This window comes from Grampus griseus (genome assembly GCF_964374135.1).
Source record: "Grampus griseus genome assembly, chromosome: 20".
NCBI lineage: Eukaryota > Metazoa > Chordata > Mammalia > Artiodactyla > Delphinidae > Grampus > Grampus griseus.
Window position 1 is genome coordinate 2,425,543 of NC_139014.1, and position 13,843 is coordinate 2,439,385.

A 13,843-nucleotide genomic window follows, 5' to 3' on the forward strand; every position below is an offset into this window, starting at 1 on the left:
TATCGTCTTGTCATTTAATGACATAATCGTGTTTCTATAAGGCTACATTTGCTGGTGTGACAAGTTTCTCTTCTCTCAGAAGCCCTGGGGTAGGAATGAACAGTTTCTCCATTTCGGCTTGATTCCTCCTCTCTCCTTTCCTGAATCAATTCTCTTACAGTTGCTGTTCAGTCCAAATATTCTTACTTGTTCACAAAGAGGGGCTTTTGGCTTTTTTTTTTATAGGACCCCAAATCAGCCCAAAATCAATTAATACTCTGACCTCTTTGCACTAAAGCCACATAATAAATCAGACTGTTTTTATAACTTGGAAATGCATTCCCAAACATTTGCACACCCTCCAAAATATATTATCAGTTTGCTCCTTACTGGGGATTATTCGGGAAATCAAATGAGTAACAGTCTTCCTTCCTTTTCATTCGTTACAAACAGCTAATCCTCAGGGTAGATACCTGAAGGGCTGTTTCTGGAAGTTGTGCTGTGGATTTTAGTACTATTCTCAGGATGGGACGCTTCAAGGTCCCTCTGCCTTATTACCAGACTCATCCTCGGAGCAGTAACCATACATTTTTCATGCATTCCCATTCAGCGGATCCGGGCCACAGTAAATAGCCAGGAGCAGAAAAGGTTACTGATGGATTTGGATATTTCCATGAGGACCGTGGACTGTCCTTTTACGGTCACCTTTTATGGCGCACTCTTCCGTGAGGTAGGTGATCCTTCCCTTCAAACTCCAAGGAGAGCGATAGCTTAACAAGAAGTTTCCTTGATCACATAAATGCCATACACAGTCACAGTGCTCTTTCTTGTTTGACGTGTCTTCTGTAGAGTTTCATGCTCGTGAAATGTTGGTGCAAAGTTGGCTTGAAACCACGATATTTTCAAATGCGTTTAGCCCTTTTAAATGGCTGAGGCCCCCTTTCTCCTTTCTGTTTTGGTTTGTCTATTTTGCCAGAACTGTCTCTATCAAGAGTCTGTAGACTGATTCCTTAAAACCTGAAATCCTCTGGTCTTTTGGCCTCTTGCTATACTTCAGGTAGCCTTGTGTACCATGTGGGCTTACGCTTACCTCTTTGCTCTGCCTCTCTTTTTCACTTCACGATGATGTGGGTTACGATGCTTCATCTCCCTCTTAAAACCAGCCTTTTGATAAACTACCGCCAGCGGTCAGCCTGGGAGGTCAGACACGGAGTAGGTATCCGGACTTAACTCCTGGAGGGCAGTGACAGTAAAGGCTTAGACTTCTGAGTTCTATTGCTTGTGGCTATTAGTGTGTAGAGCCTAGTTTGCATTAAGGAGTGGGTGATCACCTGCAAGTCGGCTTGGCTGTCTGCTAGTTTGTTCTTTGGAGGTAATCTTGCCTGTTTATAAATCCCTTTGAGAGCTTGAAGGGATTAGTACATTTCCTCCAAAACTCAAGCAAGAAACGGTCCGTTCTTCCTGACAGGTGTTAACTGTTTCCTCCTTTTTTCCCTTTTCCATCCTCTCTAACCACCTCTGAACCGACCGGCCTCTAGGGGGATGTCTGGATCTGCATGGAGCTCATGGACACGTCCCTAGATAAATTCTACAAACAAGTGATCGATAAAGGCCAAACAATTCCAGAGGACATCTTAGGGAAAATAGCAGTTTCTGTGAGTACATCAGGAACCCTACTTCAAGGAGCATGTGAGAAGTCCGGGCCTTATGTGTCCCTGTACCCCCAGTGTGGGGAAACACTACCTGGACCATAGCTCCCATCCCGTACGTGTCTGCTGAATGCATGAGTGCATCTGTGGATGGATCAATCAACGCTCTTCTTTCTGGGCATTATGTAAAAGAGTCTACTCACGACTTGGTTGGGTAAACTCTCAGTTAAAGTGCCTCTAAGCAGTACATTCATCTGTTATGACCACGTTCCTGGTGTCTCTGTCCTGATACTAGTTGATTTTGATTTTCATTTGTAGAGTTTTAAATGTTTTCTTAGGATCAATAGGCAGAGGAGGAAGCAGGAGAAAATGAAATGAAGGGCCGCTCCCTTCATGGTTCCTGAGGCCCAGGAGGGTGGAGAGAAAAAATGCTGGAGGCCAAATGAAAATCAAAATGTATGAGTGAGGCATCCTCTCTGCTATGGGGTATAGTCCTCTCTGGTGTGCGGAATCCAATTTGTATGACTTCCTGTGTATTTTCCTGGATAGGAACACCACTATCTGAGAAGATACTTCTCCTTGTGACCTTAAGCCAGGGATGATAAACCTGGATATGCTTAACATTCAGTTCCTTTCCAGTGATGGGGGGGAATAAACCCACCTTGTGTTTCTCTTGCAGATTGTAAAAGCATTAGAACATTTGCACAGTAAGCTCTCTGTCATTCATCGAGGTAAGTATCCATGGAGCTGCCTTGGCTGTTCCTTTTATCAATTTTATTTCTTTTACCTGAGTTTTATCTTTTCTTTTTTATTCCCCAGTGGATGGAATTGAGTCAGGCAAGAGAATGGAGGGGTTTTCCTTTGGGACTGGATAGCAAAATCATATACAAGTTCTTTAACTTGTCTGAGGGCATCAGAAGATGTGGACTTTATATTAAAACTTGAATATAAAATGCCTGTTACCGAGCAGAGCTGTGGTATTACCCATTGAGAACTTTAGAGAATAGGATAAAAATTCACCTAGTATTGGCCATCACCCGAGAGATTGTTAGAAAAGCAGAATCATGGGTCCCAAGACCAACTGAATCGGAATCTGCATTTTAACAAGATTCCCAGGTGATTCTTGTGCACATGAAAGTGGTATAAAGCACAGCCCTTTCAGACAGCAGGAGTCAGGATAAGATGAAAAAATTGGAAGATATGGCTCTTCCTCTTCTCCCTCCTTCCTTTTGTCCCTTCCTGTTATCTTTTCATCCATCCATCCATCCATCCACCCATTCTTTCTTCCATCTTTCTTCCATGCCTCCATCCGTATACCTTTTGCAATCACTGTCCAACATCTACACAGCACTATGTTTACACAGCACTATGTTTACACAGCACTATGTTTATACAGCACTATAATAGATGCCCTGACAGGTATCTGAGAAAAAAATATATTCTTATTCAAATTCTACATAGGGATTCTTGATAGGGAAATAAGACAAATCTATAACAAACACCTGGGGAAAAAACCACATTAAAAATATGAATGTACCACATATGGAACTAGTAGAGGTAGAATACAAAACAAGAAGATGATGAGTACTGGGTGACCATAGTCAAGGAAAGCTTCTTGGAAGAGATATGTTTAATCAGGTCTCTGAAAAAATTTATGGAAAGTATTGATCGCTAATAGGGTATTGTGATTTGATAATTCTTACACTCTCTGAGCCTGAAAGTAATGTAAGATGCTTCAAACAGTATTCCTATTATGACTGTTATTATTATTATTCATTGTTATGATTAAAAATGGGGAAAATAGGGAGGAAGAGGAAAAGAAGAAAGTGGGAAGGAATTCAGATAGGAAGAAGAATGTGGATTATCCACAAATGGGAAACTGAATTTTAAAGGCTTATTCCAAAATTATAAAATGTTTCACTCATAGTAGAGAATGTTTATAAAGTATAAAAAATAATAAAATGAAATTTGTATATCTGTTGTTTAAGGGAAAAATTATAAAGGATAGCCTTTAAAGTTTTTAGAATAACTTTCTTCTTTTGAGTACATGCCCTTTGGGAAAAGTGTCACTAGGGAAAAAGTTAACTGTAATTTCTAATTCCATTATCGAGACATAACAATGGTTCATCTATTTGGGGAGTGCGTTATCTCTCTCGAGACTGAAGGATTCATTTAAGAACTGTAGAATGAAACTTCTTTATCCACATGTATACTCTGTGACCTGCCTCCTGGTCTGGAATATCTGGGTTTATGATGAGTTAACACCTTGTGGCCTCTGACACACTTCCGGCAGAAGCATCCGTCAAAACTGGCGGCTTTGCTCGCATCTGGTGTATCGTTACGTCACAGTCTGCCTTTTCATTCCACTAGATGCGCAACAGGTCATCATGAAGCGGGCTTGTAAAACACTATTTTACTGTCACAAGAACACTTAGCATGAGCTCTACCCTCATAACAAATTCTAAGGGGCACAATATAGAATTGTTCATTAGAGGGGCAATGTTGTAACGGCCGATCTCTAGAACTTATTCATCTAACATAACAGAGATGATTGGCCCATGGGGCTAGGCGTTTAATTCAATCATCAATTTTTAAGTTCTTACTGCATGTATGAGGGCAACGAAGATGAGAAATTAGATAGAGGAAACAGTTTTTTCCATTGATGGATTCCCAATCTGACAAGGACACAACGTGGAATAGAACAGGGGTCCCCAACCCCTGGGCTTTGGACTGGTACCGGTCCACGGTGCGTTAGGAACTGGGCCGCACAGCAGGAGGTGAGCGGCGGGCGAGCGAGTGAAGCTTAATCTGCCGCTCCCAGTCGCTCCCCACCGCTCCCCACGGCTCCCCACCGCTCCCCATCGCTCGCATACGGCCTGAACCATCCCCGCCCACCGCCATCCCCCCCCACCCCCCGTGGAAAAATCGTCTTCCACGAAACCGGTCCCTGGTGCCAAAAGGGTTGGGGACCGCTGAAATAGAAAGCAGACTACTAACCCAAGATCCAGCAGAACAAGAATTAATGACATTAGACTGAATGAACTAATGAAAAACATTTTTGTGACTACTCATTCTAAATACTGCTGAAATCATTTTATGGTCTACCTGCCACGTATGTAAGAATGTCCTTTCTCTTTCTTCCAAGCTTTCCGTAATCCAAATCAACTTAGTAAATTCTACTTTTGTAAATTGAAATAAAACATTTAAAAATGATTAAGAAAAAGAAAATCAAGTTGATTTTTTCCCCCTTTTCTCAGCTTTGATGTTTTACTTACTTTAAAATAATTTTTATTTTATGTTGGAGTAGAGTTGATTTACAATGTTGTATCACAGGGGTGGCAGTTACTTCTGCATTGGGTCTTGAGAAGAAAGTGAAGGGGAAGGAGGAAGGGAGGTTCCAGGGCCCCTGGTGGTAGAGGGATGCTACTACCACCCTGGGCTCCTGACTGTTCTTGCTTTCAGATGTCAAGCCTTCCAATGTGCTCATCAACACCCTGGGCCAGGTGAAGATGTGCGATTTTGGAATCAGCGGCTACCTTGTTGACTCCGTCGCTAAAACTATCGATGCAGGATGCAAACCGTACATGGCCGTAAGTACAGCAGCTGGGGGTAGCATCGAGAATGTAACTGCCTTCAAACCATGCCAGGAAATAGGAAAGGGACGGCCAGGGAGGGAAAACAGAGATGTGCCTAAGATGCAAGAAATATTCTGCATCTTCTTTTTTCTTAATATTTCCTGTCTGAAATACTGAATCCCTTCCTTCATATGTATTCTTTTTTAAAAAAATCAGGTAAAGGGGACCTCCCCGGCAGTCCAGTGGTTAAGACTCCACACTTCCAATGCATGGGGTGTGGGTTTGATCCCTGGTTGGGGAACTAAGATCCCACATGCTGTTCGGTGTGGCCAAAAAAACACAACAAAACAAAAAACCTTACACAGTGTTATATGTCAACTATATCTCAATAAAACTGGAAAAATAAAATAAAATTTAAAACTATGCAATGAATTACGTTGCCTATGTTTCTACAAATCACTCTTTAAAAATATCAGGCAAAGAGGTATATTCTTGGAAAAAGCAGGTGGGTAATACACAGAGCCCACACAATTTTCCACACTGTGTTACAAGGGAATGCTGCCTTGTTTGTTGAGAACAGAACAGAAGTAAGAATTTAAATTCCCCAAACAAGTCAGTTAAGTGAGTCCTGAAGGAACCTCATAGCTATGAAGGTTCATTGTCGTTAGCAGAGACTCCCTTTAACTTAAGGGACTTCTACCTTAAATATTCTACTTGGAAATGAACCTGCTCTTAGAATTGAAAAGCTTTCTGTCCATGTTTAGCTAAAAGTTGTTGAGGTCTATTAACACCAGACAGTAGCCCAGCGACTCTTGTTGACTCTTTTTACTGAGTTCTGGACCGTTGGTCTTTTAAACAAGGCAACTTCTAGGCTGACAAAGTAATTTTGTAATGTATACCATGTTCTTCATAAGGCAGAATTGAAACTGCTTTTGAATTGAGAGGGGACTTTGATCCATTACTGTCTCCAAGAAAAGACGTGTGGAGAATGAGGAAAATCCCATGGAGACGTTGTTATTTATTGTAGTTAGTGAGCCTCTTGGCCTGGGAGGTATGTTAACAGCTCACAGCAACTCACTGGGCAGCTGGTGACACTCTCAGCCCTGAGCCTTTATGGAGCCAGGAATGTCCTCTCAGCTGTCTTTTTCTGTCTCCTTTCCAGCCCGAGAGAATAAACCCAGAGCTCAACCAGAAGGGATACAGCGTGAAGTCCGACATTTGGAGTCTGGGCATCACCATGGTAGTGTATGATAATCATCGTGGACCAGGGTGTTCGGGGCATGAAGTTGGAATGGGGTGAACCTGGAGGACAAGAGGCAGGTGCCCGAGACGCCGGTCTGAGAGAGCAGGAGATTTGGAGCAACACTGTTTGCAGTGTGGTGTAGCAGAAATACGGAGCTGGGATTGGACAAAACACACGTCCCTTGATTCCGCCTCCAAGTAGCTGCGTGCCCCCGATTCACTGATGGAATCACAGACTGTCTCACTGTCCTCATCTGTAAAATAAGAGGGTCTGACTACCGTTCCTGATAGTTTTCTTTATGGTTTAAAATTAAATTATTCTAATCAAGGCATGCAGAAGCTTAAGCTACTCAAAGAGCGCTAATGTGTGTGGACCCTGGTGGAGCTTTTTATTTCTTTTTCAATTTTTATTTTATATTGGAGCATAGTTGATTAACAATGTTGTGTTAGTTTCATGTGTACAGCAAGGTGGTTCAGTTACACATGTATCTATTCTTATTCAAATTCTTTTCCCATTTAGGTTATTAGAGAATATTGAGCAGAGTTCCCTGTGCTGTACAGCAGGTCCTTGTCGGTTATGTTTTAAATATAGCAGTGTGTACATGTCAATCCCAAACTCCAAATCCATCCCCCGCCCAGACCCTGATAGAGCTTTGTTATGCAGGACATGGGCTCAGCTTCCCAGAACATGGTTACGACAGAAGTCTTGGCTGCTGAGTACAGGTATAGCCCAAACTCATAGGAGCGCATAGGATAATTTTCTCAGGCACAGGCCTAAAGGTACGCAATGAGTGCCTGATTTGTAACTTTGCTGATTATAAATTTTCAGTGTATCACCGAGGTCTGGAATGATCCATGGTGGTCCTGTTTCCTTCCCAGACACAGCAGCTGATTAAATCCTGTGAGTTATTTCACATCCCTGCCCAGAAAGCACGTGATCTTGTCAAAGCAAAGTGGCCTTTACTCAAGTCCAAAAAAAGATCAGTCATTTGGTCCTAGTTTGTTTGTTTGTTTTTAATTCTAGCATGCTCCCAGCAGATGGCAGCAGATGTACAGCTCTGTAAGAGTCTTAGGGTGAGAATCACTTTTTAGACTCAGCATTTGAAAACCTGGTCGCTTTGCATCCTGAAGTCTCATACTGCTGGCTTACAATTTTATGATGTGCCGCACCGGGTTTCAGGGAGGACCCAGTTTTAAGTAGGTTTAAGTGGCTGTCTCCGGTACAACGCAATCTGCAAACCCCTAGCACTAGGACTTGGAGGAAAACTGCTAGAGAACACAGCATTAGTTTTCCCCCTCCCGCCAGTTTACCTGATGGTCACCATCATGCGTCCCTCTGGCTCTCCTGGAGCCAAGTGGATTCCCTAGTGGACCCCCTCTTTACCTAAGCACCCCGTGTAAGATCCTGTCTCCTTGTGTCCCTCTCCCCTCTAGATCGAGCTGGCCATCCTTCGGTTTCCCTATGATTCGTGGGGAACTCCTTTTCAGCAGCTCAAACAGGTGGTGGAGGAGCCGTCGCCACAACTCCCCGCAGACAAGTTCTCCGAAGAGTTTGCTGACTTTACCTCACAGTGGTAAGACAGCCTGTCTCTCAGAGGCCAGCGTGAAGAAACAAGAGAGTTCTCATGACTTTCCCCCATCGTTTTAATCCACGATGCATGCATCCATCCCCAAAGCACTGACGGGCCTGTCCTTGCTGCTGAGCAACAAAGATGGCTCTGCCCCTCCCCCGCTGAGCTCAGAGCCAAGGAGGGCGTGTCCACAGTCAGTCATTCTAGTCCACACTGCAAGTCCAGACATGGAGACATGCACAGGGTATTTGGGGGACGCAGAGGAACAGCGCTGGGTTGAGTTTCTGGAGGAAATAAATGCTGGGCTGGGACCCTGTGAGGTACGTCCAAGCGAAAGAGAAATAGGGGAGGAAGAGGTATTCCAGGCAGAAGGGACTCCGTGCATCATATCGCAAAAGGGAGAAACTCTTTTATGGGAATTTTAAGCCCTGTGATGTTGACCGGAGCATAAGAGAAAGGTGGGCGACCCACCGGAGGGCTAGGGATGAAAAGTAGGTATGACACAAAGAACCACCCTGGATAAGAAGACAGAGGCTACTCTCAGAGCCTTCCTTAGGTACCTAGAAGTCTTACAAAGCAGTTCTAGTGTCTGTAGGCTGACTCTTACAGAACACTTGCTAACTTACGGACGTGCTTGCCCATAAGTGTACAGTGGACAGTACTGGGCGGGGGGGGGGGTCTGAGAAGGGAAAATAAAAAAAGTTGGAAGGAACCGTGCTAATGCTGTAAACTTTGTTTTCATGGAAATTGAAAGTGGAATTGAGGAAACTTGGAGAGGGGATTGTTTTCTCCAGAAAATCCAGTGATTTCTGTCTGCGTAGGGAACATGATGCTTGGCGTGCTTTGACACTAATGACCATCGCAAGTGATGCTGGAAAGAGGAGGCTGCGTTGGAGATGAGGTGGTTTATCCGGGCGCCTCCGGAGCAGATGAGACTTGGGGGAAGGGACTCAGAGGTGGCGAGAAGCCCAGCTGCGATCCTTGGAGAAGGGCAGTCGGGCTGCTGGCTGCTAAGGGAGGGGCTGGTGTTCTGAAGGCTGCTGAGAGTCTGGCTTCCTCAAGGTTATCGTTCCTTGGCCTCCACGCCCTTTGGAAGAAGCCTTCTGAATATGGCTTTTATTAGGAAACATGATTAAGACCAAGCAGCTGCCTATTGCTTATGAAACTAAGGCCCTTAGACTTTTCAGCGGCTCTAAGCCCATGTCACCCCGGGGACTTTTCCCGAAGGATATATGAGGCTGAGCTGCCACAGTTTTTTTCTGGTGCAGTTTTGGCTGAATGGCCAGAGAGGGCTGTAGGACAGTGTGCTGCTGGGTCCTCCTAATACGTGCATCCTCTGCGCTCTGGGGGTGCATCCTCCTCTCTGCTCTCCTTGCCTGAGTATGCAGGGAGTGGTGGTACACCTGTCAGGCTGAGATGGCTTCCGGCTTTTGCCTTCTGGTTTTGAGAACTTGGTTTTTGGTTTTGATTTTTGTTTTCCTTACCCTCAAATGTTTAAAGGTCACCTAGGAAATGGACTGAGGCATCTTTGACAGTTCACACCGACAGTTCTCCAGAAGGGTGATAGTGGAGAAGGAGCTTCTGTAAGGAAGCCTTTTCAAGCTCTGCACTATGTAAGCTTTCTCCCACCTGGCCCCCTTTCCCAAGACTCTGGGAACTTCAGGAAGCCTTGCTAAGAGCAAGGCTGGTGTGAAAGGTCTGAGAAAGCCACGCTGCCTGTTGTGAACCAGCGGTTTAATCCGACAGTTCTCAACTCTGGCTGCTCGTTTCTAAGATGTGCCGTCACCTAGGCCTCGGCCTCAGAGACTTTGATCTAATTGGCCTGGGGAGCGTCCAGAATATCAGTCCTGTACAAATGTTCTCAAATCCTTCTACTCTAGGGCTGCGGTGAGAACCCATGAGTCACATCTATGCTCTAGGGACCTGTTATTAACTGCTTCCTATTCAGAAAGCTCCTTTTCATCTGCAATTTATTGAAAAATCGTTGGATGACTTTTTCTTTTACCAGTTTTCTTCTCCTACTTAGAACTTCCCCTAAAGAGTCAGAGTGTTAAAGCTTTTTACAGATATTTTTAAAATGAAGGCTTTGGAAAAAATACATGTTTTCTAACTTCAGCGCACGCACACGCTTGTGGAAGGTGCAGACACCTGTGCTACTGCTGTTCATGTAGCAGCCGCCCTGGCCGGCCCTCCCCGCCGCACAGCATAAGAGTGTCCTCATGGCCACCCCTCTGAGGTCTCTGTTTCCCTCTCGTTTTCTCTCATTTTTAGTCCCAACTACTATGGTTCATTAATTTAAAAATTTTGAGCCATAGACATTTTCCAGCTTTCTCGGAATTGTTAATTCCGTTAATACTGTTGATTCTTTGTCATTTCATTTGCACTCAAGTCAGCCAGTCTAGCTTGTTTATGGGCTTACTTAAAATAATAATAATAATCATTGAAACAAAACTCAAATCGCTTTAACTTTGAAGTTGTCAAAGAATAAATTCTTCCTCAGACTTCTGAGTGTGGTAGCTCCCGTAGAATCTGATACCTAAGATCAATTGTGTAAAATAGTCATTTTTGTTGGTATGAGAATCGAGAAGTTGAAGGGGAGCATTAATTCTGAATTTGATGAGCATTCCTACTTATCCTCAGTCGGATTTGTTGAGAGCCCCAGGCTCTCCTGTTTCAGACGCCAGGGGCATCGTTCTTTGCCTACCGTAAACCACCGATATATTTTCTTTGATACCCCCTTAGTGTGAACATTGTTTTGAAGTCAACTGAGCTGGGAAAGTTGTCTAATACTTCAAAAAAGTGTATTGATTTTTGGGGGGATTTTATGAATGGCTTAGATCTTTATGGAGGCAATTTTACTTTTCACATGTATTAGCATACAGATACACACCTGCCCACAACAGCAGTCTAGGTATTCACTTGTTTTATTACTGACAGTTTTAAGTTTGATTTGGGGCTGGGTGGAAAGAATGGAAAAATGATCATTACCTATAAAACACCTCTTTTATTTCTTGATGAAAGAAAGATGTAGCCTATGAGTGTTATCTCCCTTTTATACTCGGCTCCTCCATTTTCCTGTGTACTTTTGAGGCACGTCTTCATGAAAGGACCCCTTTTTGAGTGGCCTCTGTGTGTATTTTTATGATATAGTCAGGCTATGATCCTTCAGGACTTCTCAAGGAGCCCAACTCTTTGTGGAGAGTGGGGAAGAAGGACTACAGATTTGGACAGTGAAAAACTTAATCTCAAATTTTGGGAAAGATGCATCTGTGCTTTTATTTCCTACGTCTGTCTTTGGGTTAAATGTAGAAGAAGAAGAAGGGTGCATTACTCACGGCTTAGGTGACCTGTCAGGGTATCTGTGACCTTCCGTGGGAAGCGTCCACCGTAAGCATCTGATGACATCGCAGCCGCGCACCTTCACCCAGGGCATCGACTTGGTAGTCACTCTCCTCTGGTCACTGCTGGTCAGTTGACAGTAAAGTGCAGTTTGAGGGGTGGAGTAGAGGCACTTACTGGCTATCACTGTCATATCCAAAGTTATGATATGATAGAGCCCAGAGATCCGGCTGGTATCTTTCTTTTGTAGCAGCATCAGAGAAACGTTATCCTCTGAGTTGGGGTAAGGGGTGCGGGGAGGAGAGAAAAGAAAAGAAAGTTAAGGCGTTTATTCCTTATGAACTTGAAGAAAACAACAACAGCAACGATACCTTACAAACCCCTCCTTTCTGTACCGATTTTGAAACAGGACCAGCGAATGACATTTTCTTCCTCTTTTTTCCCTACACTTGGCTTTCTTATCTTAGGGCTTCTGAAGAGTTCCTGGAGCCAGGGAGGCTCACCATCTAGGCCTTGTTTGGGGATTCACGGTAGAGAAATCGAATACAAAAGCCTTACATTCTAGTCCTACAGAAGGTTTCACAACTGACTTTCTCCAGAAAATGGAATCTTGGCAGGCTTAGAGTTTTTCACCATAACTTCTTTCGATAGGTTATAGGCGTGGGGACTGAGGGAAGGTCATTGGGGACCAGCTCTGCGAAGGGCCCAAACAGCTTGACTTCCTTCTTGCTGTGCCTTTAGGCCTATTTAAGAGCTCAGCGCCCAGTCCACCAGCCCGATGTCCATCGGAGATGGTTAGAGGCCCACCCAGATGTCGATACTGTGTGAACTAGTACAAAAGAGACACAAACAGATATAGCTCCTGACTTGTTCAGGAAGGACAGTAAAAAGAGGCACTGGATATTTATTTAGCTTACGACCAATGTAGGGCTCGGGAGGCGCATTGCGTGTTTATTCTGTGGACGCACAAAAGAGCCCTTCTTGGAAACAGTCAGGGAATTCAAATAGGCAGAAATCCTCTGGTCAGCACAAACTCCAAGCTAGCAATGCTCAAGGCGGCATAAAGCTGTTTTCTAGTGTCAGCTACGGTCAGGAGTGTGTGTTGTGGCATTTGGAAGAGCAATTAGGGCAGTTAGCTAATTGCACGCTTGAAAATGACAAGCCACTTGAAAATCAAAAGTCTGACTCAAATCCAAAAAGAAATTGGTGTAGCTTTGAACTCCACAGTTGTTATTTTGTACTGAATTTCAAGCACTTCCTATTAAACATGGAAAATCTGCTTTTTTTCCTATAACCTTATCCTGAGTATTTTGCTATTCTTAGCCCATGTTTTGAAGTGTTCTTGATTTAAAAGATGGAGAGAATGGGTTATATCAGTTATATTAATTCAGTAAACAGCCTTGGTTTGCTGTGTGAATACTTTCCAACAGTACTCTGCAGTAGTGCTTGTGGTACATTCTGAGATTTCTCATCAGAGGCCGTAGGTCAAGAAATAGTCTATTGACAGCGATCTCTGAGGTTTTAGGAATTCTTAGCGCTTTATGACGGTCAACTTGGGGTATTTTCCCTACATTTCCTTTATACAAAAAAATCTGGAGAAATTTTCATAAACTTCCACAAGTGAAAAGATAAGACGTCCTGACTTAAAATGACCTCTCCTTAAAAAAATAAGTATTTAATTTCTTCTACGTGATGAGAAGAGAGAGTATCATTTCATTATGTACTAAATAGAAGGTCAAAAATCAGCTATATCACAAAGAACTCAGGTTGGTAAAAGAGGGCATTGTTCGTTTGAATCACTTGGGAGGCAAGCTTCTCTTTCTGTCATTTCCTTGGTTCAGGGTTGACCAGTGAGAGGTGGGAATGGAAAGCTGGGGTGTGGTCTTCAAGGAGACTTTTTCAGAGTCTGTGTAGATTTAGGGTTTGATGCTTGATTGATGGTGCATCTAAATAGGACACTTGAAGTCAACCACTTGACTACTGAGTGTGGATTTAACCTTGCATGTGTGCTTCTCCTTACTGATTTTAGGAGGATAAATTGTTCAGATTATAGAGAAGACTTTCTGCTTCTTGATTCGAGTTGAACAATAGCCGAAATTCAGGGCTTTTGTACATTAGTCTGTTTGCTTTTTTTCCTAGGGTCTCTGTGCAAGTCAGCCGCGCACCTGGGATCACATCTCTTCCGTGTTTCTTTCTAGATGAACTGGCTCTTGAACTTAGAAAGACTTTTGTTTCCTGGGGTGGAAGGCAGGGAGGGGAGGTAGACATGAGGATATGCCCAAAAGAGAGATGAACCAGCTGGAGATGACTGTAAGCCAACTTCATTTCAGAGAAGGAGCTAGAGGGGGCAGCGAGGAGGAATGCCCTAGGACACATAGCCCAGGGTTTCCCGACCTCGGCACTAGTGACATTTTGGACTGGATCATTCTTTATCGTTGGGTGTCCTTAGCAGCATCCTTGGCCTCTTCCTATTAGTACCAATAACCGC

General features: G+C 43.8%; 1 protein-coding gene across 12 annotated transcripts in view; it reads left to right on the top strand.

Annotated features, from left to right (window-relative positions):
- MAP2K6 (mitogen-activated protein kinase kinase 6) overlaps positions 1-13,843 on the top strand; it is a 132,564-nt gene that overhangs the window by 101,383 nt on the left and 17,338 nt on the right. For all 12 annotated transcript variants that reach the window (XR_014298302.1, XR_014298303.1, XM_082678590.1 and 9 more), the window contains exons 5-10: positions 590-709; positions 1,518-1,634; positions 2,308-2,359; positions 5,091-5,218; positions 6,366-6,443; positions 7,880-8,019. Coding sequence is in view for 10 of the 12 variants with exons in the window: in XM_082678590.1 (XP_082534716.1) it covers positions 590-709; positions 1,518-1,634; positions 2,308-2,359; positions 5,091-5,218; positions 6,366-6,443; positions 7,880-8,019 (635 nt within the window). In the remaining 2 variants the exon portion in view is untranslated. The remainder of the gene's footprint in view (positions 1-589; positions 710-1,517; positions 1,635-2,307; positions 2,360-5,090; positions 5,219-6,365; positions 6,444-7,879; positions 8,020-13,843) is intronic.